Source organism: Labrus bergylta, chromosome 22 (genome assembly GCF_963930695.1).
Source record: "Labrus bergylta chromosome 22, fLabBer1.1, whole genome shotgun sequence".
Taxonomy (NCBI): Eukaryota; Metazoa; Chordata; class Actinopteri; order Labriformes; family Labridae; genus Labrus; species Labrus bergylta.
The window spans coordinates 14,617,209-14,640,861 of record NC_089216.1 but is presented as its reverse complement, the minus strand read 5'-3'; the positions used below and the strand labels follow the sequence as shown (position 1 = coordinate 14,640,861).

The following is a 23,653-nucleotide window of genomic DNA, read 5'->3' as shown; positions in this document are numbered from 1 at the left end:
TCACACTGTTACAGTCATAGAACACACACTGTTACAGTCAGAGCTCACACTTACAGTCATAGAACACACTGTTACAGTCAGAGCTCACTGTTACAGTCAGAGCTCACACTGTTACAGTCAGCTCACTGTTACAGTCAGCTCACACTGTTACAGTCAGAGCTCACACTGTTACAGTCAGCTCACACTGTTACAGTCAGAGCTCACACTGTTACAGTCATAGAACACACACTGTTACAGTCAGAGCTCACACTGTTACAGTCATAGAACACACACTGTTACAGTCAGAGCTCACACTGTTACGGTCATAGAGCACACACTGTTACAGTCACAGTCATAGTCATCTCAGCCAGTCCCTCTACGCAACCACAGATCAATATCCAGCTTGGAACAACCAAACTCATACCCACAAAGTCTGCCAGGAACCTGGGTGTCATGATTGATGACCAGCTAACTTTTAAGGTTCAAGTAGCCTCGATTGCCCGGTCATGTCGATTTGCCCCGTACAACATCAGGAAGATCAGACCTTACCTGTCAGAACATGCTACACGGCTGCTGTTACAGGCTCTTGTGATATCACGCATTAACTTACAATTTTTTTTTTTTTTTATTAAAAAGACGAAACATCCAACATTAAAATATTGAAATGGTCTGAAAAAAGAAGAAACATTTATTTTGAAAATACAAAATGAGTCTTCTCTAGAGTACATGGTTACAAATTATATTTGATCTTGTTCTAGTCCTTTCACATATTTACAAGCTGCTTGAAACTTTAGATGAGAGGTTAAACTTCATGAGCTGGTTACTGTTACTCAGCAGCCACTCAAGAAACTCTATCATACCAAAATATAATCTACAGACATGGACATTTTGGAAATGATTGCTAAATTTTGCCACCTTGAGTCCTACTGGAATCTGGTCTGGCCCATGGACTAGTAGGCTACTTGGTTGGCACTTCAGGCCACATCTAACTCTGTTGAACTCTGAATGAAAAAGTAAACAAATACAATATTGAGTCAGAGAAATATCCACTTTAACATTTAACACATGTAAAGCGTATGTCAATTAGATCTAAAGAGTTTATTTTCCATATCATGAAAGGTCATCTTAAATCTTTCTAACCTAACGTGAACGTTTTTAAGAAGCAAATGAGTGGGCTATATAGTGATTATCATCATCACACCGGTAGGTGGCAGCAAAGCACACAGCGTGCCTAGCCTACTGGAAAAGAAGAAGAAGAAGAAGAAGAAGAAGAAGAAGAAGAAGAAGAAGAAGATTGACTCTTCTCGTTTTCCGTCAATACTATAATTTTCCAACATGGCGGCCATCAGGAGCGGGGTGACTCCGTGTTGCCTGGCCAGAAGTTTTCTGAGACAGGCTGGAAAACCGCAAAGGGGCAGTGACTCTCTTTCAGTAATGTTGAACCAAGTAGGTCTTCCCCAGATATCTACTTCTGATACGTTATCTCTAAGTTTAAAACAACGACGAAAACAGCGACTTTCCCAAGCTAACTCGCTAGCCGGATAGCATCCTCGGTGCATGCTGCTGTTTGACTTTGACAGGCTCAGCCTCAGTCTTTATGTGTTACATCATGCATTTACACAGTTATTATACAAGTGCAAGGTTGTTTAGTTAAGTATTGAGATACGTGTACTTTTATTTATTTATATATATTTATATATAAATAACTTAAACCACCTCTGTGGTTCCACAGGCCACATGTCAACAACTATCACACTGCAACACATTTATTATGTGAAGATAATGATTGCTCTGTTTTACCTAAGCTTTTTGCTGTGGGCTCGTTGTCTCCTCTAAAATGAGCAACTGATGGACACCTGGTTCATCTGAGGGTCAAAAGTGAAATGAAACTACCAGCAAAGTTTCCATAAACAGTGTAATGCACAGGAAAACGTGACATGGTAAACATTGTTCTGCGACTGCCTTCTACATCAGGTTAACTTTGAATCTGTTAAGATGTAGACAGAAAATTACAAATGTTTGTGAAAGTTGCGAAACGTATTTAATGTTTAAGTTTTTTATTTTCGGGTTTTTATTTAAATTCTTTGATTTAAGAAAGTTTATAAAATGTAGGTTATATGCAGTCAGCAAAGATGTTTATATATATTTGTTACATTAATAGCATTTAAAAAAAATAAGTTCTTAAAATGTAGTTTAAGCATAACTGGCTGAAAGAAAAATTCAATATTTAGTCTGCAAAGATGTCTGTTTAGTCCTACATTAACATTATAACAAGTCACTTTGTTTTTTGAAAGCTGTTACAGAAAGAGAGAAAAGACAAAATCTAATAAGGATTTAATGAGACTTAATAACTCCTCATTGTCATGATTATAAACTAATAGCTATTTGAAATGCAAACCGATTTATACATTATTGGGCAAACTGGTGGAGGAATTTCAGTCACATGCTAGATTTCAAGTCTCTTATTGAATAAAAAATATATATTATTGGTTGACTTTTTCAAAGCCTTTGATTCTATGTGTCTGAATTTTGTAGTACTAAATGTTTTAGAGTGAAATAATCCTAATATTGACCGATAAATGATCAGAACCGATATGTAATGCATCCCTACTTAAAAGTTTGAGTTAGGATGAACATGTTCTTAAACCCAGATAACTGATGTTATCTCCTTCAGGTTGTTGCTTTCAATGTTGATTGTGTTCCTTACCGACTCTCTGTCTTGCCGGTAAACAAACAGCGGTTGCTCCAGAGGTCCTTTCTTCACACGGCGTTTGAGTGTCAGAGTTCTACTTCCAGGACTCTGCTGGGAAGCAGCCAGCATGGGAAGTTTCTCTGGGTGAGCGCCGTGGCAGTCAGACATAAAAGCTCACAGGTGAGATGGCAGACCTACCTGAAGATAAACGAGATTCATGGTTAAATGGTTTGACTTTCGTATGTTATTGCTGCCCTGCTTTTCACTATCATCTGAGATGGAAATTTTCCTAGCACAACAGAATATTAACCACTTTTTGAAATAGCTATGGGCTCATGTTCTGTCTTTTACTTGGTATGATTTTCTTTTGATTTCCTCTTTTTATTTGCCAGAAGGAACAATTAAGAAACAATATACTATGGGCTACACTGTACAGTATGCCTTTGAATGTTTTTATTGTTGTCGAAAAACTTTCTCTCGTATGTTTTGAGCTATAATTTAAAGGTCAGTGTAGACTTGATCATGCCCCTACACTAGTTTTATTTTGATTGAGACTTTGAACTTTTGACAGTACCATCTATAAACAGATTCTGCCGTACTATACTGCTCATAAATACAACCTGCACAACAAATATTGTTGAATTGTTTTTGTGTTAATTTGTCAGTCTTAAACATAGCTGCAACTTTAACTGATTAGTGCAAGAAAGATGGGGCAACAGCACATTTGTAGTGAAATGTTGATATTGTTGCTTTTCTTGACGAAATAGTAGGCCTGCAAAGGATTTGACTGAAACTGTTTGAAAGATTTTTATTGTGATTTCTTTTTTTGTTAGCAGTTAAAGCTAATTAGATTTGGTTGGTTATAAATGGTCTTTCTATTAATAAGGAGCCTACCTAATTTTCCGTGGAAGTGGATTCAACCATGTTGTTACTAGAATTTCATTTTTCTTTATAAGTCTTATTTGCTCAAATATTAAAGCCAAAATGAGCAGCTGAATAATTCTTAAAGTAGTTCCATGTGGATATTGATATTAGTTTTGATATTTCTAGAGCCCGCCTGAAGAGGGAAGCATCACAGCTCCTTTCTCTTTGCCTGCTGACCCCACCCCTATCATAGCACAACCAATCTTGGAGCAGGTGGCTGAGACTGTTTTTATTTATTAAATAAACTTAAGACCTTTGTTACAATTTCACTTCAATTACATTTTTTTTTCCAGGTTCCAGTTGGAAGTACAACAGCACCAGTAGAGGACATGTCTTCATCTCCCCCAGTCCTGGTTTCCCCCCCTGAGCTTGTGTCCGCAGACCCCTCCCCTATTTTTACACAGCCAATCATTGAGCAGGTGTACGAGGCTGCACCGACTGCACTGGAGGTCATTCAGACTGGCAGCACAGAGACAAGTTTAGCAGAACTGGGATTGGCCGGCCACACACCAGTGGGGCTGATCCAGTACTTGTTGGAGTTAATGCATGTGGATCTTGGTTTGCCCTGGTGGGGGGCCATTGTGGTCGGTAAGTATGGATTAGAGAAAAACAGATAAATCAGTATGTCAACATTCATATCATCATTTGAGGCTGATATTTTCTCTGTGCCTGTTCTTTAAGCAATTCATACAATGTCTTCAGTAATCCCTGCATTCTTCTTGTCTTCTTCTTTCCTATGTCATTGAATCTCGCCTACACTTGCACAGGAACCGTGTTGGCTCGTTTAGCTGTGTTTCCGGTTATAGTGAAGGGCCAGAGGGAGGCAGCCAAGCTCAACAACGTTATGCCCGAGATGACCAAACTCACTAACAGGATGAATGAGGCCAAACAGAGCGGAAACAAATTTGATTGTAAAATCTCCCTCTTTCTTCACTGAATGTTTTCTTTTACGTCACATTGAAGATATTTATGTGTGTGTGTGTGTGTGTTGGTAAGAATCCAGCCTCTTCATCTTTTTATGAGCTGCTGTTTGCTTGTTACAGTTGCAAAGGCCTACTCTGACCTGACCTTGTTCCAGAAGAAGAACGATGTAAATCCTCTCCGTGGCTTTCTAGTGCCATTGGCTCAGGTTAGTTTTCCTCTTTGTACTGTGTTCTTTTTATATTGCACCGTGCAGCGACAACAATTTAAAAAAAACCTTTTGGTGTTAAGCATATCCTTTATCTTAACCGTCAGAATATATGAACTAGGGCTGTCAGTGTTAACTAGTTAATCCTGAAAATAATGCAGTATTGTTATAACCCAGCTCATCACATTTATCTCTTCAGGTGACCGTGGATGAGCGTTGCAGTGTCTCCCTGTAGTCACAGTGTAGTCCTAGCTTCAGTTCAAATTTCATGTATGCCCAAATTCACAGACACATCCTGGAAAAAGGGGACTCGTTGAATCAGGGTTTATTTATACATCTAGAGTTCTTGACCCCTGCATACTAAAAGAACTGCCTTAAAATAAGTAAAATAAGCAAATGCTAGTCAAATAGTTGATCTACTTGTACTTAACACTGTAAGCAGAATAGCACAAACAAATATAACGTAGGCACAGTCCTCCTGTAGTTTTTTTTTGTGATCAATTTTGTATTTAGAAATGTACAAATAAATGACATCATATATTACAAGTTTCCCCCCCCCCCTCTTTTCTTCCTCCACCCCCATACACATACATGTACAAAAGTGGATTTGTGCAAACGTCATGATCAGTCCAACTTCAAAACCTTCCCCCCCACCCCCATCCTCCCCATGGCGACCCCACATACATCCCCTCCCCAGATCTCTCAAGGAAAACAGAGAAAATAAAAACATATTTAAGGTCAAGCATCACCTCACTGTCCTCAACTAGATTGAAGGCTGCTTTCCACACTTTGGGGGTCTTAAGGCTGGCCCCATGCATTCGAGCCACCCCACCATTCCATTGTCCTCCTGTAGTATTGACTTACTATTTAACATACATGTACAAAACCTTGTGTTGGGAATTGAAAGCTGCAGTGTCAGTTAAGCCAATTTGGCATTAAAAAAAAGGAGCATTATGATTTAATGAGTTGTCTGTCTGTCCTCACAGGCCCCAGTGTTTATCTCCTTCTTCATTGCACTGAGGAAGATGGCCTATCTGCCGGTGCCCAGCTTGCAGACAGGGGGCATGCTCTGGTTTTCAGACCTGACTGCTGCAGATCCTTTTTACATCTTACCTCTGGCCGTCACTGGAACCATGTTCTTCATCCTGGAGGTCAGAGAGACCTTATCTAACCTGTCCGAAATAATGTCAACCATGTTAATGTGTAGCTGAGTGATTCAGTAATGAGAACAAGAGTGAGATTCATTGTGTCATGGATTTGTTATCAAATTTTGAATTTAATTAAATTCCACTTTTTCACTCTTGTAGTTGGGTGCCGAGTCTGGAATCGATAACCCCAACCTGCGAGCCATGAAGACCGTGTTCAGGATTATGCCCTTTATCATCCTCCCCCTCACTATCAACTTCCCCACGGTCAATCTAGCTTTCACTCACATCTGTTTTTGCTATCTGCTGCATTCTTAATATATTCAGTGTCTAAATATAGTTCTTTTCAAACACACTCCAGGCGGTGTTCACCTACTGGTTGACCTCAAACTGCTTCTCCCTCGGTCAAGTTGCCCTGCTCAGACACCCCCTGATTAGAGATAAGCTAAACATCCCGGAGAGGATCAAACACCCAGCCTCAGCCATGCCTGAAAGTGACGGCCTTATCAAGAGCATAAAGAAGGGTTTGTTTCCAAACATTCATCCAACAGAGAAATACTTTCATTAATTGACTTTTTTAAGATGTCAGGTGAAATCTCTGATAATGTTGCTGGTTTGTTCTTCAGGATGGAAAAATGCTCAGCTGGCACAGCAGCTGGAGGAGAGAGAAAGACGAATCAAAAATCATCTGGACATTGCCTCCAAAGGTCAGTCTCACCATGACTCAATCAGCTTATTCCTTGTTTGGCTTTTATGTGCCAACGGCCCAGCTTAATAAGAATTCAATTCAATTCTAGCATAAATCCAAAACTTGAAACAAAATTCACCAGAGTTAGAAAAACACCAGTGTTGTCGTTTCAAAAATAGGTTTCCCATTTATTTTCCAAACGGTCCACTACAGTAATGTTCAGTGTATCACTCCTCCATGTCTTTTTGTAGAATTGAAGCAGTGCACCCTTGTGGCAAGAACCTGGTGTTGCATTAATAAAACTGAAGAATTAAATTTAAAAAAAAAAAAAAAGGATTTTTAAGATTATAAGTGTTGTTTCTTCTTTGCGGTTCAAACAGAGCTGAATATTGTGAAGTGAAAAATAAATTCCCTTCATCAGGATATCCAATTTTACCAATCTTGAACTATTTAATCAGAACACGGTCCTTTAGGTTGGTGGTTCCTTTCAGTTTTTTGGAGGGGCGGTGGGGGGGGGGGCTTTTTGTGCCTTTAATGGAGAGATAGGACAGTGAATAGAGTTGGAAATCAGGGAGAGAGAGAGAGAGAGAGGGTAAAGCGGGAAAGCTGCCAGAGGCTGGATTCAAACCCGGGCAGCCCGCGTTGAGGACTATAACCTCCATACATCAGCGCCCCTTTTCCAAGTTCTCAAAGATGACATCTTATGTATATTTTTCTTTACCTTTCATAATGGTCATCCCTTGTCTTTGGATTTTGGGCTGTTGATCATCCAAAAATATAATTTACTAGGTCTCTGTTTCCATTTTGTTGGTCAAATCAGTAATAAATAGTTTATGCCTATAATAAATTAAACAATAAATGCCTTTATTATTATTTTCTAATACAAAATAAGGTAGATATTCAGGTTTTTAGATTACACATGCATGAGTATGTTCTTCTCTTTAAATGTGTGTCAAATGTCTTTATTTCTCTCCACAGGCCCTCTAAGGCAGACTTTTACCCACAATCCCCTCCAGCAGACTGCAGCATCAAGTAAGAACAAGCCAGAGGTTGGCAAAGACAGGCCGTGGAAGGACACGATTGGATAGATCAGACTGGCGAATAGCTTGAAAGTGAAATGAATTATGTGTATATTTATGGATGGAAGAGGGAGAGAGAGTGGTCATCATGTATCGTTCTAATTAAAGTGACAAATCTGTACCAAAACCCCCACTTTTCTTTGTATATTGAGATTTTTGAAAACACATCACATTACTAAGAAACTACATTTGAACAGAATTAAACAAATGAGATCATGTATTTTGTCAAGTCATTTTATTATAAATACATGTTTTTAGCTTAGCCGTCTCAAACTCTGTCACATTGAACAGCTAGTTAAACGGTGTAAAAATAGCCCCTCAGTAGACTTCACACCTTACAGTACAAAATATTTTCTGAACTTAACATCTTTGCATTATATTCTTCAGAATTGTCCTCCTACATTTTATCTGTGCAGATGTGAATGACATAAAACCCAGACTGTTTCTATGGTATCTTTTTCTGAAAATAAAAATGTTCCCATTACCGTTTTCTGGGAAACTCAGAAAAGCAATACATGTAGGTTTATGTAATTTCCTTATATATTAATTGAATAGTTCTACTTATACATACAGTTTAATTAAAAAACGGATTAAGTTAATTTCTAGTTTCACTTCAAATTCTCAGCCAGATGAAAATCTTCTGTCAAAAAGACCTCGGGCACTTTTCACCTTCATTGACATTATCGCTGGGTGATGATGATTGACAGGTCAGGGTGCTGCTGGGGTCCAGCTCAACCTTAAAAATGTGTCGTGCATCAGTAGCGGCGATCGGCCACCCACGGTGAGTTCGGGTTCTGCATTTGTGCGTCAGTCTTTGGTCAGGTGATAAAATGAAACATTTACTCGGCTTTGTCGTCCATTTCTGTCAGAACAGAGTAACACACCTTCTGAATCAGCAGACCGTATTTAGCTGAAAGAGGAGGAGACGGGAGTAAAGTTAGTAGGGTACAACATGTTCAGTTATCAGCACGTATACAGACTGCAAAGATACCGCTAATTTGAATTCAGGAATGTCTGAAACAAACAGCTATGGTAGGCTAATTTTTAAACTGGAACAGCAAAAAAGGAGCACACGACAATGAGTAAAGTTCCAGGTGGATGACAGCAAGACTTAAAAAGACAGCACACTAAATGTCTAAATGTTTACAGCGTGATACAGAGTTTGTGTTGACGGAAAGATGTTTTGTCCGATATGTGGAACTCATTTGAGCCGGATTAGTCAGTTTTGCTTTTCGTGTGGACGGTCTCTTGAACTTTTAAAGGACACAGACACAGGAAGGACCAGATATGCACTTCCAGGTCCATTCCCTTTCCGTCAAGATTCTGTCGTTTGTAAATTTGTTTGGGGACTGGTAAAAGGGTTTTCTGCCACTTTTTCAAATTTGTCTCAGCGCTCGAAAAGTGCTTCACATCTTGTACGTTTGTTTTGTCCTCGGTGAAAGTGTTTTGGGTTTGGTCATTTTGTTTTTTAAAATGTAAACATGTTTTCAAAAATGTAAATTTGCCTCAAGTTTTTTTTCCCATCAATTATTTAAACTCTTGCAGATCTGCAAAGTCTTATAATCAAAGTAGGCTCTAATTTGTTTACAATTAACATTTAAAGGCTGCACATGCCTGAACCACCCTAACCTAACAACGATACATTATCAAAATGTAGCACACCAAGGACCTGGCCACGATCTCACAGGTAAATCAAGCGAGAAACTCTTGGTTAAAAAAATCATCGAAGATCGATTTTATGTCTGAAAACATAGATAGCAGACTTACCGATGGCACGCCGTAGCCACATTGGCCTCCTTGTGGCTGGAGTGTGGATGCACAGGAAGTAAACAGGCACACCTGACAGGGCGATGGCGATGCCGATCAGAGAGTTGACGGTGTCGCTGTAGAGTGGCACCACCACGAGGAAGACGGTGAGGAAACAGAAAATGATGGGGTAGAAGAGACTGAGCTGAGGGAGGAAGAGGGGGGGAAATAGATGAGGTCTCATGTGCAAGAAAGAAAATCTAATATCTGAAACTGTAAATCTTAGTTACATCACATAGCTTAAATGCAAGGTGCTTCATACAAAGAAGCAAATAATCAGACACAATAAAATCATTGGATGAAAAAACAAATTCCAGCCCAAACACATTTGTTTTGACCCAAAACCATAAAACTTCTTTTCAGATGTATTTTGTAATTTTCTACCCTTTGGATGGAAGAAAAATCATAGGTGTGAAATTAGAACAAGTTTCCCATTACTCAGTAGCCCACTGCTATGATTGTTTCATGCTTACAGGCAACATTAGCTGCTACTAGTACAGTAACATGTCAGAATCTCTGACTGACCTTAATCCAGTTGCATTGTGGTTATTTTAACAAAGAAGAAATAATGACTCCAGTAATCAAGTAACAATCTTTGTCCAAGTCCATTTGAAAAATCCAACATTGTCACAGACGTCAAAAGCCAACTTGTCTTTTTTTCCAGCTCGCAATGTGGGAGTTACCTTTAGTGGTCTCTTTCTCTCTGGCTGCTTCCAGCGCAGATACAGTTGTCCCAAAATGGACAGACCAACGAAGAACCAGTAGCTGAAGCTGTAGTAGTTGATGAGCCTGAAGACGTCTTCCACACACAGGTAAATCAGAGCCATGATGCCCTGCGGAGACAGATTAGAAACACTAAGTCCAGCTATAAAATGTAGGGTGGGTTTTTCCTGAAGATTTAACAGTGGGATGAAAAAAAAAAGAAGATGTATCTTTAAATAAAAGGTCAAAAGTAAGGTTGACTGACGTTGAAGAGCAGGGCAGGGACTGGAGTGTAGCGGTGGACATGGATCATGCACAAGTAGTCCGGTAGGTGGCCCTCTCTGGAGCCGACGAAAAACAGCCTTCAAAGACACAGAATGATGCAATAGAGATGTTGTGAATGACGGACAAAGTATGATGAGGTGGCAAAAATAGAATTCATATTCAATCCCTCACCTGGAGGAAGCCAGGATGGATGCATTGAGTCCTCCAAAGCAGGATAGAGCCACAGCGAGGGGGATGGTCCAGTTCATTACACCAAACACCTGGTCTGCAAAAGTCTAGAAAACCAAGATAGAATTCTTAATAACAAGGTGGCCATTAACAGAAATGGATAGATGACAACAAGGACAGAACTGTGCAGCTTCTGCAGAGCCAATCGAGGGGACATTATCCCGCTCATATGGTCAATTACTAAAGAAAAATTCAAACCAACTGAGGGTTATTTTGGGAAAGTAGTAGTCACTATCCCTTTGGGTTCCAATGCAATAGAACAATTGTTCACTACCCCAGTTAATAGAGGCCTTGCAATAATTTGGCAAAGTGCTTGCCCTTTGCTTGCTCAGCTATTAGCGATGCAGCGACAACTATGTCAACAAGACAAAAAAAGTGATTTGTAAACAGAGGCTTGGAATGTGTTCCTGTTGCACTGCTTACTTATTTAGTTAGGGGTAGGTAGTAGCACACATATTTATGTTGAATTGATGAACAAGTAGTTTACTGGGGATTACTTCAAAGGATATTAATTGACAACCCACAGCTAATCAGAATCAAGCTTTCACGACAGGCCGTGGTGTAATACGGATTATATGCACTTACCACAGCCACCGCATCACTGTCTAAGATAGCATTGATGGGGAGGATGGTGTAGTAGGCCACGTTGGTGAGAATGTAGATAACTGTCACTATGGGCATGGATATTGCGATGGCCAGCGGTAGATTCCTGCAAATGACAAAAATAAAACAGCAAAGGGGATCAGATATGGAGCGTGAAATGATTTCTGAGGGGAGGATGGGGATTGTGATGAGGTGTAAGTGTGTGTGTGTGTGTGTGGGGGGGGATTAATCTGCCTGGGAACTCTGGTAGAGGCTGGTGATCCAGTCACATGTGTAGTCTTTAAAACAGGAATGTAACTAAGTAAATCTAATCAAGTACCCCACTTTTCTTCTGCTTTACTACCTTTTGTCCTGTGCGGTCCGCAAATCTCCCCTGACTGGGAACTTATTCCACCGTGGATAAACTGGAAATTGTTTAAAGCTGAATACAGGAATTCTTTTCTGAACTCATTAAAAGGTTTTTACCGGGGCGCGCAGTGGTTAGGGCGCGCCCCATGTATTGAGGCTGTCGTCTCAATCGGGCGGCCCGGGCTCACATCTCACCCATGGCCCCCTTCCCGCATGTCGCTCCCCACTCTCTCTCCCTGATTTCCGACTCTGTTCACTGTCCTATCTCTCCATTAAAGGCATAAAAAGCCCAAAAATAAATCTTTAAAAGGTTTTTACCTTGTGGAGACTACAAGACAGCCATCCTAAAACAAAAAAACGATGACTCCATAGAATATGATGCACTGCTTTCAAACTACACTACATAAGAGAGTGAACATTAGACCCAAATTGAAAATCTACAGTATTAAAGGGGACATATTGTGAAAAATCCACTTTTACAGTGTTTTTGAACATATATCTGGATAACCTGAGTGTCTACCTAACCACAACATGTGAAATAAACCCATCCAGTCCTTTGTTTGTGGTCTGCATAAGTCTTACAACACACGAGAAAAATGCTCTCAATTTAACGTGTTCTCAGAGTTAGTATTTCCAATACTGTGCCAAGTTTTCCATTGTTAACCTGAAGAGGATATTCTCAAGTCCCTTCTTGAGGAGGGGGAGGAGTTGTATAACAAAACGAAATGGAATACTAACTTATCTCTGAAAGACATACGATTTGACATAATCAGACTTTGAGTTTTGAATATGCGCCTAGCAATGATGCCAAAGTCAAGTTTCCAGAAATCGCAGCTCCTACAATGGCCACTTGGCGCTGGCCTCAAAAACAGGTCAATTGGCACAGAAGCTCATACTAAAATGCACCAAGTTGACAACTGAAGTGTTAACATGTCCCAGCAGCTATATTGGAAATTAATAAAGAAAATACTTTATGATAAAAATAGGAATGATTAGTGTAAGCAAAACCTTCTTCAGTGTTCAAATTAACAGCTGAATATTGCTTAAACAACATGAACATCATCTTGACCTCTTTACCTCTCTGGGTTCTTGATCTCCTCTGTGACGAAGTTGAGCGTGTCCCATCCAGAATAGGAGAAGAGAGCTGAGTACAGAGCCAGAGCAAGGCCTCCTGGATCTGTAGAGGAGCCCTCAAAGAGGCCCTCGAAGTTCTGTGTTTGACCTTTAAAACACCAACAAAATGATTGAAGCGTTCAAAACATAACCTGAAGAATGCGTTTTCCTTATCTAACTGAAGTAGAGGAGTAGCACCTTGACCAATCTTCACCAGGCCGGTGATGATTACTGCAATGAGAGCGATGACTTTGGCGTAGGTGGAGAAGTCCTGGACTCTGGTACCCCACTTCACATAGGCACAGTTTACAAAGGTGAGCAAACCTGTGTGGAAGAAACAGAAGAAAAAAACACACCTTAGTCTGCATATTATCATGCACACATACACAAACACACTGTTAAAAACAAAAAGTGTCAGCAGGTGACATTTGCTCTGTAACGAGTCTGTGCCAGCATGTTTCTGTGTCGAGAGTATTATGGCTTGAAGGAAACACTAACTGCTGACTCAAGCACACTTGCCTGTTGTTTTTCCGATAAGGAAACAACCGACATACACACACACACACACACACACACACTTGGCACGAATAGAAACAATCACAGGTACTATCTTGGAAGACAGGCACATTTTAAAAGCTATAAAAAAAAGTAACAACCGGATTTAACTCTCCTCATGATTGTAGTTAGTAACCATTACTACATATTGACCCACATGCTGTAAGAGGTTAAAGTGCTCTAAACTAAACTGCTGCTTTTTATTGCCTTCCTAAGTTTCAAGCAGCATTGGTGTTCTTCAGAAACATGTTTTTGTTCTTTGTTCTATGACTAATCTCTTCCTGGCTTCTTATCAGCACTTGATACTTAAGCTCATAAAAGTGGAGATAATAGGTGGAGGTCTGCTCATTTTTGATGGTTATATATTATATATATATATACACACACATATACATATACATTTTGGCTTATTTACTTGACAGTTTTGTACATTTTTTACAAGTACTTTAATTGAACTTTCCTTCTCTTTGTACAAAGGGGCAGGTTTATAATTTCTTATTCCTGCACCTGTTCATTCTTTGTATAGGCCTAAGTGAAGAGAAATGCCTCTATACATTGCAGTATGGTCTATAGACCTGCTCTTCAGTAAAATCTCATGAAATCTCATTTAGTTTTATTTATTAAAAGGTCAATTAAATTGATACCATAACCTATTCATCAAAAAAAACATTCATTCCACTTCCTTATAATACTGCTCATTGTCTCCAAGCCACAACACCCAATGTTGAAAAATGAAGCTAATGAGGAACTGCAGTTCCTCAAGTGTCCATTTGAAGTTTCAGCAAATTCTGGGTAACTAGAATTGCTTAAGCAAACAACAATCCTTTTAAAATAACACTGTGCACCCATTTTGTCCTGAAAAACAATGAAGTTCACCACTGACCGCCACATCACCAAGACATTTAAAGGTGCACTATGGTTTGGTAGTGAAACTTGAAAGTCCGAGAAGTGAAACAATTCCACACTATATTTTCTGAACTAAATACACAAAATGTATTCAAATGAAAAAATGGGTCCCTGGAACACAGTTTGGAGCTAAAAATCAACAGAGAGTTACAGTTTCACTGTTGCAGCCCCCTCACCATAACTTCTTGCGTAGCATTTTATCTTCAGACAGTGTGACAGGGACCAAATATTCCCCTGAGGACAGTTTGTGAGTAGAGTTATGAACATAAACCACATAATCTGTACACTTCTCCAATTTTCATATTTCTCTACCAGAGCAACATAGTGCACCTTTAAGGATTAGTCCAAAACAAGGACTACATCACTGCCCTCTCCTCCCCGCGGACCAGCAGGGTCAAACAGTTGGGGGACAAATCATAATACTATCATCTTCCACCTTATTGACAGGTAGTGGATCATAACAAGTCCATTCCCAACAGGAGCTCCGGTCAAACACAACAAAAACACAACGCCCCCTGGACGGAGGCGACCAGCACAGAGGGACGAAGAGGAAGCTCTGCCACACAAGAAGTAGAGGAGTGGGGTGTTGACAATGAAAGGTTAGAAGGGTGGGAGGTGTGAGGATGGGTTCAGGAGGCTGGCCTACTGGTAGTGGAGTATAAATATGGTCTACATGTGAAGTGAAATGGAGATCTTCAATAACTAATATGGTTGCTCACTGGCTGTGTACTCACGTGTGAACAGTGAATATGATATCCGGGACTTTGGTTTCAACTGCAAAAGCACTTTTTTTTTAAGTAAACAGGACTTCAAAGTTAATATGGTAGATGTTGAGTTTATACTTACTCTGATTTTGTAGTTTATGGTTATTTTTTTTTACGTATTTTCTTGAAGGTTATCCTAACCCTTCTGTCATTTTTGAAGATAATTGTGTTCAGATTTGATATCATATGACTCCAGATAGAGGGGAACCAATTTAGTTCAGTTGCTACAGCAGGTATATCGAGACAAAGTCTTCAATGCATCTGTTTTTTTTCCGACTCTTGGCCATTTGGTTCATCCTTGCTCTCTCTTCCCTGTATATCCAGTCTCTCTTCCGAGGTATTATCACTAAAGGTAACGGCCAACAAATGAAACCAAAAGGCAAGACAAATATGATGGTGTCTATTTGTACAGTCTGCTTAGTGTTGACTATTTATGTTTAAGTGGGCATGCATAACAACAACAGAGATTTCCAGTAGGGATTCTCTGAACTGATTCACGGTCAGGTCGCACCCCATGTGAAGAGGCAAATGTCCCCCAAGCAAGCAGCCCAGTCCTCCCACTCTCTCTTCTGCTTTTAACTCCACCCACTCTCCAATCAACTTGAGGCACAAAAAAAAAAAAAATGAACATGAATGAAAAAAAAGTTCAATAAATGATTGCCAATGTGGGAGTCTTACACCGTCTCTGAATAAGATCTGAATACATCTAATCCTAAAAAACATTTTGAAAACAGACAAGAACTACAAAGAAGTAATGGAAAAAAACACGTCGATACCAGAATCTGCAATCAGCTAAATTGTTTGTTTTTTAAATCTCTATTTAACTTGAATTTCACAACCAGTGCGTGTTTTTGTTGTTGTGATTTTGCTGGCGGAAGTCGGTTTCCATCGAAATTGGACCAACTTATGTTCAAGCTAATGTCCATTTTTATGAGAAGTTCTGCCTGTTGTCAAGTTAACCAGAAAAGTGACTTTTGTCATTTAGTATGATCAAAAGGTGTTGTCTCCTTAGCTCTACTTTCATTTGGATACAGAGGTTATACAGAGGTCTGTAATCATAAATAAGAGCTGTAGAGGCATAGTTTCCCAGCCTAAAGGCCTCCAAGAGAGTGACTGTTTTCACACTGACAGGAAGTGTATTTAGTTTAGTCTTAAGCCTCCCTCCTGTGCTGAGCTGTCAGTAGCGTGTTAGCCTCTCAGGTCAGAGTCTCCCTACAGGACTTTACCTCACAGCTATCAGGCCTCATGCTCGGGACACTGCTTATCGGTGCATGCCACAAGTGTGCATGTTTGTTTTCAAGTGTTCATGCATCCATGCGTGACGTTTAGGCAGGCTGGTGGATGAGTGAGTAATATTTATTGCAACAACAAAAAAAAGGCACAATTTGTAGTTATTTCTTTCATTAGGGCTTGTCCGCAGGATGTCATCTAGAAAACCCCCGTGTTTTGGTCCTTGGCTGCTTGTTTCATTGCCTGGTTGCCTGAGTGTTGGTATTTCTGTTGCCTCGGACAGCAGTTTTGTGAATGTCTTGCTGTGATCTTGTCAGTTTGATTAAATCCGTTTGTCAGCCTTGCTCTTTTGGTGCCTCTTCTCTCTTTGGGTTTTTCGCTGAAGTAATGAATCGCTTTTCGCTTTTCCCCATAGATTAAGCGTTGTGACTCAAGTATGTTGGTAGCATGTAAGGATTTCTACATCTGCACTGAGAATGAGTAACACTCCCCCCCCCCCCCATTACTCTGCTTTATTGCTGCATACGTTCTAGGGGCCGCTTGGTTCCTGTTTGACTTGATTGTCTGCGAGGTTTTTCTGCGTCAGACCTGCTGACTGAAGCAGTGGTGTCACCAATTTTCACTTCTCTAGTCTACGACACTCACATGCTTTCCTTCAGATTTGGAATAAACTGCGGTTGTTGAATATATCATAACAGTGTCTTACTCATAGACATGCTAACATACATAAGCATTCATTCACACTCTTGATGTGTACTTACATATACAAGTAGCAGCCAGCAGCCTGTTGGCCACGTATGGGGCTATACAGGTGGGGAAGATGGGCTGCACCATGTAATTGGAGAAAGTGATGGCGATGATGGCCTGGCTGGTCGGCTCGATGATAAGCAGCGACGTCCACAGGCGGATGAAGGCCATGAAGCCCCCGAAGGCCTCCAGGATGTAGGCATAGGAGGCCCCAGACTTGGTAATGGTGGTCCCCAGCTCGGCGTAGCACAGGGCGCCGAACACGGAGAAGATCCCCCCAATGGTCCACACCACCAGGGAGAGGCCGTAGGAGGCGCTGTGGATGAGGACGCCCTTGGGCGAGACAAAGATCCCCGATCCGATCATATTCCCCACGATGAGGCAGACGCCGTTCAGGAGCGAGATCTCTTTCTTCAGCTTCATGGACTCTTCTGAGCCTTCAGACTTTGCAGCAGAGGGGCCTCCATTGGTCGCCTCTTGCGTTGAGGCGCTGCTGTGGGCGGCCATTCTTCGTGTCTTGTTGGTTTATCGAATTTATTAGAAAATATCCTCTGAATAGTCACAAATGTAGAGCTTTCCCCTTTGATGTGTGACTTCTAAACGTTTCTAAGGTCCTCTCCTGCCATCTGTGGAGGAAACACAGGTCATTTCATGTTGATGCTGTAACATCGGAAACAGATTCTTCAGAGCAGAAAATGTACAATTGTTCCAATCCTGACCAAATCTAGTCCAAAACCTTCATTTTCACATACCAGGGCTACTAGTCTACAGAAAGAAAATCATGTTAACCACATGAAAGTACAAGCTGTTGTGTTTTAGAGCAGTTTTGTGGAGTGCAGAGCCATTAGTCAGCACAGCAAATGGCCTTTTAAGGTTGAGTGTATTGACAGAGAGAGGGAGAGGAGCAAACATGCCTGAAAACACTGCTTCTTCATTAGTAACCAAACATGTTTCTGAGGGAGAATTACCACTTGAGCCAGAAACACACACTTAGAGCCAAGAAATCTGAAAAAAACAGACGCGTATTGGCAGAGTGAGATAATCAGTACAGTGGCTGGTTACATGTTTTCCAAAGTTCATCATCCTCAGCATGAATGAATTGTGATTATGAGACAAACTCATGTTAGGTTGCTTGTTCTTTCACCTTTTGTAATGTCATTGTTCACTTTGTAAACTGCCTTAAATTTGCTAATGGAGTTTTTGAATGACTCACTCTATATAAGTCAGTGGTTCTCAACTCGTCTAGCCTCAGGACCCACTGACTTCCTCTGTGAAAAATTGCGACCCAAATTTCTGATATTTTTCGACCAATCAGATTTATTTACTCAAAATTTGTGCAGTTTGGACCTCAGTCTGTACAAAACACGTGACAGAATTAAGAAACTGATTTTACAGTTACAATTGCAACCCGCTAAAAATGGCTCAGTGACCCACCTCTGGGTCCCGACCCACCAGTTGAGAAATACTGTTGTGTTGTTGTTCTTGCTTTTATTTGGACTTTGAGTCTGTAATGAAGTTTGAGTCGAATTGAATTGAAGTTTTAGTTGTATGACAACAAGAAAGAATGCGCGTGTCAGTTAAAATGTGTTTCCATTCCATAAGCACGTTGTTTGGTGATATTTAGGTCACAGATGTTTAAAACTAATAGAATATTTACTTTCAATGTAAAGGTCAAGGTGTTACATTTCAAGGTGATTTTGAAGACTATCATCAAAAGTACCTTCATGCATTAAACTGCATTTAATTTTTAAACATTTGAATAGAGGTCTGAATAAACCAAGGCCAACATTTCAGATATTTACAAAGAATAACTCTTAAATTGGAACTTATTTCAAAAGTTGTTTCAAAGTGATTTCAACGAATACCTCTAACTTTTCCTATATTAAACTACATTGAACCAAAGTTTTAACTCTGCCAATAGAACTACGTTAAACAATTCTTTAATGATAAAAACGTTTTATGGTTTCTAAATGAACTACAAGTCAAGGCACAGATTTTAGAGATATGACGTCAAGATTATTTTTTTTAATTGCCTAACTGATATATTGAGGAGCATTTCTATTTGAGAAAACCACATTGGATGTTAAAAAAAATCAAAATACACTTTGTCTGTTGTCTCAAGGTGATTTCAAAAACAGTCTGTAATTTTCTGAACAGTTGAACTCATCAACGTTTAACTTTCACCTTCCCTCATTACTGACTTCATTTTAAAAAGTCACATTTTTTGAGTCGATACGAGGGTAAAATCTGTCGTGAGTTAGGAATATATTTTGCTGAAAAGGCAACAATTTTAGATTTACGTGATGTTTCAAGGTGATTTCAAAGACAATCTGGAACAATGTGTAGCTGAAACTTTAACCTTCACCTTCCTCCTTCCTTTTATCAGTTGTCTTGTCACTGTGCGTGGGGGGAAAGTACTTTGAAAATGGCCTCTAATTTAATGTCAATTCATTTAATATGAATGGAGATTTGCAAGAAAAGCAGTATTCCAAGTCCAAATGAAGATTTCAGGGATATGACATTAAGATTTCAAGAAAAAAATTGTGCACCTGAAAGGTAATTTCATTAAAAAAAACATTGCTTCAATGTAACTTTTATGACCTTCAAACTGAAATTAGTTTACCCTTCACTGGCTTCAACCAAATACATATAAATACAGACATATATACATATTAGATTTAATGTAAATTATGTTTTAAATCATTGTGAAAATGGTTCTTTGGGGCCAAGATTTTGGAGAAGATACTTTTGGCTTTTAGAATAAAATACCTAAACTGAGATGTGTCTCGATCTCACACAGTTTATGATTAATGTAAGGGTCAAAGCTTTGCACATTTATTTGATTTAAAGGGAATTTTAGATAACTGTTGCTTATGGTTTTAAAGAATGTCCTTAAGGTTTCCCATCTCCAGGTTAAGCCCAACAAACTAAAGTTTTTAGCCCGCTCGGCTTTTCACCTTCAAATCACCAAAAATGCTGTTAAACAATTTTTTTTTTAGTGAGCCAGCAAAGAGTAACGTAAAAGCAGAAGTTAGAAACACAGGCAGATCCAGATAAAAAAAACAAAAAAACAATGAGGTGCATGGACCAATACATTGATCTTAAGATAGTAAACATAGCAGACAAATAAGTCATTCAGTGCTGGAGATACACAGCAGGATCAGATCATTCGTGTCCTGATATCCTGATACTGAATGAGGATTCAAGATTAAATTGACAGACGAGGTCAGAGTGACTGATACCTTCAGGCAGACGCAGATCGGCAGCACGTGGGTTCACAAATAAGTGACAGTAGATTGAGTGTTCATGTGTGTAATCAAACGGCTGCTGGAGGCTCTCACAGAAAGAGAGAGCAAGGTCCAAAAAGTGCAGATAAGGCAGTCCTTCATGTGTGAGATTTCTCAAGGTTACATCTTGGATCCTTCTTTGAGGATCCAATGATTCATATTGCATGTGTCACTGAACATATTTTCACATGAAGGTTCACTAACATGAAGGTTATTATTTGTAAATTTGAAGTGTATCCAAAGGATGGTATTGAAGTGTATCCAAAGGATGGTATTGAAGAATCAGGCAGGGAAACACTTGCTTGCGGGATTTAAGTCTCCTATCTATCTATAGCACATGTAAAATAAAAATGTGGATTTTTAGCTAATTTATTTCGAAATTCTAAAAAAAACAAAACTCACTAACATGCTTTAAAAAATTCCACATGTGGATGGGTACTTCCTGTGAGTGAATCACCTGCTTGAATGATCAGGAAAAGCCATATTGAGGAAAACTCACCCTTTCAGCACGGTGTGTGTGTCCACATGTTCTTTCTGGTTTCCTCTCGCGCTCTCTTCTTCTGTCTCACTACTGCAGCCAATAAGATGCGCGCTCTTGCGTCTTCCTCATCCGCCTGTTTCTGCTGGTCGTGGGCTGTGCGCTCCTCAGCTGATGAACTTGTTGCATTTATGCCCCTGGTGTATGACGCTTTACTACAGAGGAAACGAGTCAGAGGAGGGAGGGGGCTTCATTACCTTACTCCCCGTACTGTCTCCTGAGTGAGTTTCGATTCATTAAAGGCGTGTTGTTATCATCAAAGGAAGAAACGATCAGTCGATATTGTGATTAAAGGTGCAGTAAAAAGAACAGCACATTGATGAATTGAGGGACAAATGATCATTTATTGTTATATGTTACAGTTTAACAATAGAATAGAAAAAATATACATAAAATGAGACACTTAACATTGATTAATGCATTTAGGCTACATGTCTCTTACAGTCAACGTAAAAAAAGAACAGCCTATAACACACATGTTCTTCGTTCGCAAGAGTTAAATGCGTCTCTTCATTCATGGATTACGAACATTTTTAGAATTTTAACTGAAATTGAAAGTTTAAATTTGACAACGCAAATGAAGATCAGTTAATGATCCTATTTTCAGCGGTAACAGAATTCCTGCCAGGATAACAACGAGACAATGATGAATGATAAAAGATATGATGGAATGATATGCAGGAAAAGCTATGTTTTTTTTTCTTTAATTAAAATTTGAAAGGACTTAAAGAAACATAGTTTGACAATGTCAGAAAATGCCTTGCTTAGCATTTAAAATTGTATGTTTTTTCCACAACAGACAAATGAATTTGTCAGTGGGCAATAAATAAAGTAAAAAAGTGATTAGGAAATAGGAAAGGAAAAAAAATACATCAAGAAAATAAAAAAAACAGTGAACAGTGTTCAAGGGGTTTTTCAAGTTTTCTGTATTCAATCATGCTTAAAAGCTTAAACTCTGACTCTGATTTTTAATGGATTTGAATTAGTAAATGCTTAGTGTGTCTTTATATTTGTGTAGCCTAATGGAATACAAATGTATGAACCATAGCGCCCTCTTGTGGCATGACGAAATACTGAAGGACAAAAAACGATAGAGTGCCTCTGAAGTGAGGTCTTCTCTTTTTTTACACAACTGACCTGGACAAATGAAGTATTTAAATGGGATCCAACATGTTTAGCTTTACTACTTTATCTTAGACGAAATCAAGATTGTTTTAACAATAAATGGCTGAGAACTAACTGAAGATCACAAAGTACACAATTCATTTTTTATAAAGTAAATTAGCACAAATTAAGCTACCTTTGAGATGTAAATCTTTGTTGATGTATCAGTTTGTGTTTTTTATATAATGAATAGTACAAAATATTTGAAGCAACTATTTACACTGTTTGCTCTTTTTTAATTGCTTGAGATTACATCCCTCATGAATTGGTGCTATACAGATAAAAACGATTGAATGATTGAAACTCTCAGTTTCATCATAATGGTGAATTAATTCAATTCTGACTGGACGTTATAGCTATTTAAAAGTATTCCTTTAACTCTGCATGTTCTCCCATGAATGTGTCATATTTTATACCATAACATTTGAATTATGTTATCAGAGTCCAACCCTTTTTTGCAAATATTTTAAATAGGATTTCTTTTCTTTTTTGCATTGTAAACAGGATGCTGAATTCGTTGTTGTAAAAATCAAAGAAAACAATTGTCTTTTTATACACCAGTGTTCACTTAAAGTTGCCAAAATGAGGGGTAAAAGTTGTACATAAATATTTAAACACATCTGTCTTAAACAGTTGATAAACTAAACTGCTGCGGGGGGGGGGGGGGGGTTTGAACACTAAATTCAATGCACAACTATATTTACTTTATTATCATACAACAAAACATTTAAATTCTGAGCAAATTGTGGGAAAAAAACAGTTCACATCTATTATCTACCTGTCAAAGATATAGTATGAAGTCAAATTTGCGTATAAAGTTAGCTGTAATCAGCTTAATAATAGGCCAGTAACACTCTGATTGTTGTCCAGATGGTTGTTCATCTTCTTTTGTGTTGGCTAACGTCAATGTTTCACTTGACATTTAACACCTCCAGAAACGTATTCTTTCTCATGAAGATGATTGATGTCTATAGGATAGGGATGAATGTTCATTGATTAGTGGATAAGAGGGTTGATGAGATTAAAGCCTGCAACTGTCGCCATAACACCTGTGGCCATTTGCATGATAGATAGATAGATAGATCTAGGTTGTATATGAGGTAAGTAGGTGAGTAATATCATTTGCCATTGTTGTAACAGGCGTGTTGTGGCTCTGTTGCTCATGTCTGACAGGCTGTAAGTAGGGAGGTCAATAATCCTGGATGCTGTCTGTAATTTCCATGAGTTTTGTTGTTGTTCTTGTGGACATTGTAAAAAACAGTACAGCAAGATGGGTTGAATTATACTTCTGTAAAGTAATAAGAGCAGGTTCTCCAAACTTGAGTTTCTTATTTATATATTGAAAACTTTTAGAATGACTTTTCTTTCTTCTTCTCCCTTTTTTTTTTAAAATTGTTTTTGATTGAGATACGTCCCTTGTCGCCTACGAACGCCTGTGGACAAACTTCTCACACATGGCTCCTTTCATTCCTTTTGTCCTCCACTCTGTCCTGAGCATTCTCTTCCTTGGTTACTGGTTGTCATGGATTCAGAAGCCCCTGTAGGCTAAAAAACTGGAGGGATTAATGGCGGCCATTTTGGGGACAGCTGGGCCAGGTTGGTCCCTGTTGCCCCCTATCCCGCTTCCAGTCACTTTGGGGGGAAGAGGGGTGGCATTGTGTGAGGATTAGAGCTTCCTGTGTGTCAGCTCATTACATGGGGTGGGAAGAGGGGTGGGGGGAGTACAGGGGTGAGGGTGGTG

The 23,653-nt window shown here is 39.3% G+C and overlaps 2 protein-coding genes across 4 annotated transcripts; one reads left to right on the top strand and one right to left on the bottom strand.

The window, feature by feature from the left end:
* Positions 1-1,264: 1,264 nt before the first annotated feature.
* oxa1l (OXA1L mitochondrial inner membrane protein) lies at positions 1,265-7,854 on the top strand. 2 transcript variants are annotated; one of them, XM_020660092.3, is made up of 11 exons: positions 1,265-1,425; positions 2,717-2,851; positions 3,722-3,808; positions 3,889-4,183; positions 4,363-4,506; positions 4,639-4,724; positions 5,711-5,875; positions 6,032-6,136; positions 6,231-6,393; positions 6,496-6,576; positions 7,536-7,854. In XM_020660092.3, the coding sequence occupies exons 1-11, from the start codon at positions 1,315-1,317 to the stop codon at positions 7,643-7,645; spliced, it is 1,482 nt and encodes a 493-aa protein (XP_020515748.1). In that variant the 5' UTR covers positions 1,265-1,314; the 3' UTR covers positions 7,646-7,854. The 2 variants fall into 2 exon arrangements, with proteins under 2 accessions (XP_020515748.1, XP_020515749.1); XM_020660093.3 differs by lacking the exon at positions 3,722-3,808.
* On the bottom strand, positions 7,855-20,869 carry slc7a7 (solute carrier family 7 member 7). 2 transcript variants are annotated; one of them, XM_065950449.1, is made up of 11 exons: positions 20,710-20,862; positions 17,838-17,928; positions 16,938-17,549; positions 12,920-13,045; positions 12,686-12,830; positions 11,243-11,366; positions 10,601-10,704; positions 10,410-10,506; positions 10,126-10,275; positions 9,404-9,587; positions 7,855-8,546 (listed from the first exon to the last, which is right to left on the bottom strand). In XM_065950449.1, exons 3-11 carry the CDS (start codon positions 17,428-17,430, stop codon positions 8,476-8,478), a joined length of 1,494 nt encoding a protein of 497 aa, XP_065806521.1. In that variant the 5' UTR covers positions 17,431-17,549; positions 17,838-17,928; positions 20,710-20,862; the 3' UTR covers positions 7,855-8,475. The 2 variants fall into 2 exon arrangements, with proteins under 2 accessions (XP_065806521.1, XP_020504916.1); XM_020649260.3 differs by lacking the exon at positions 17,838-17,928 and having other exon boundaries at positions 20,710-20,869.
* Positions 20,870-23,653: the final 2,784 nt, after the last annotated feature.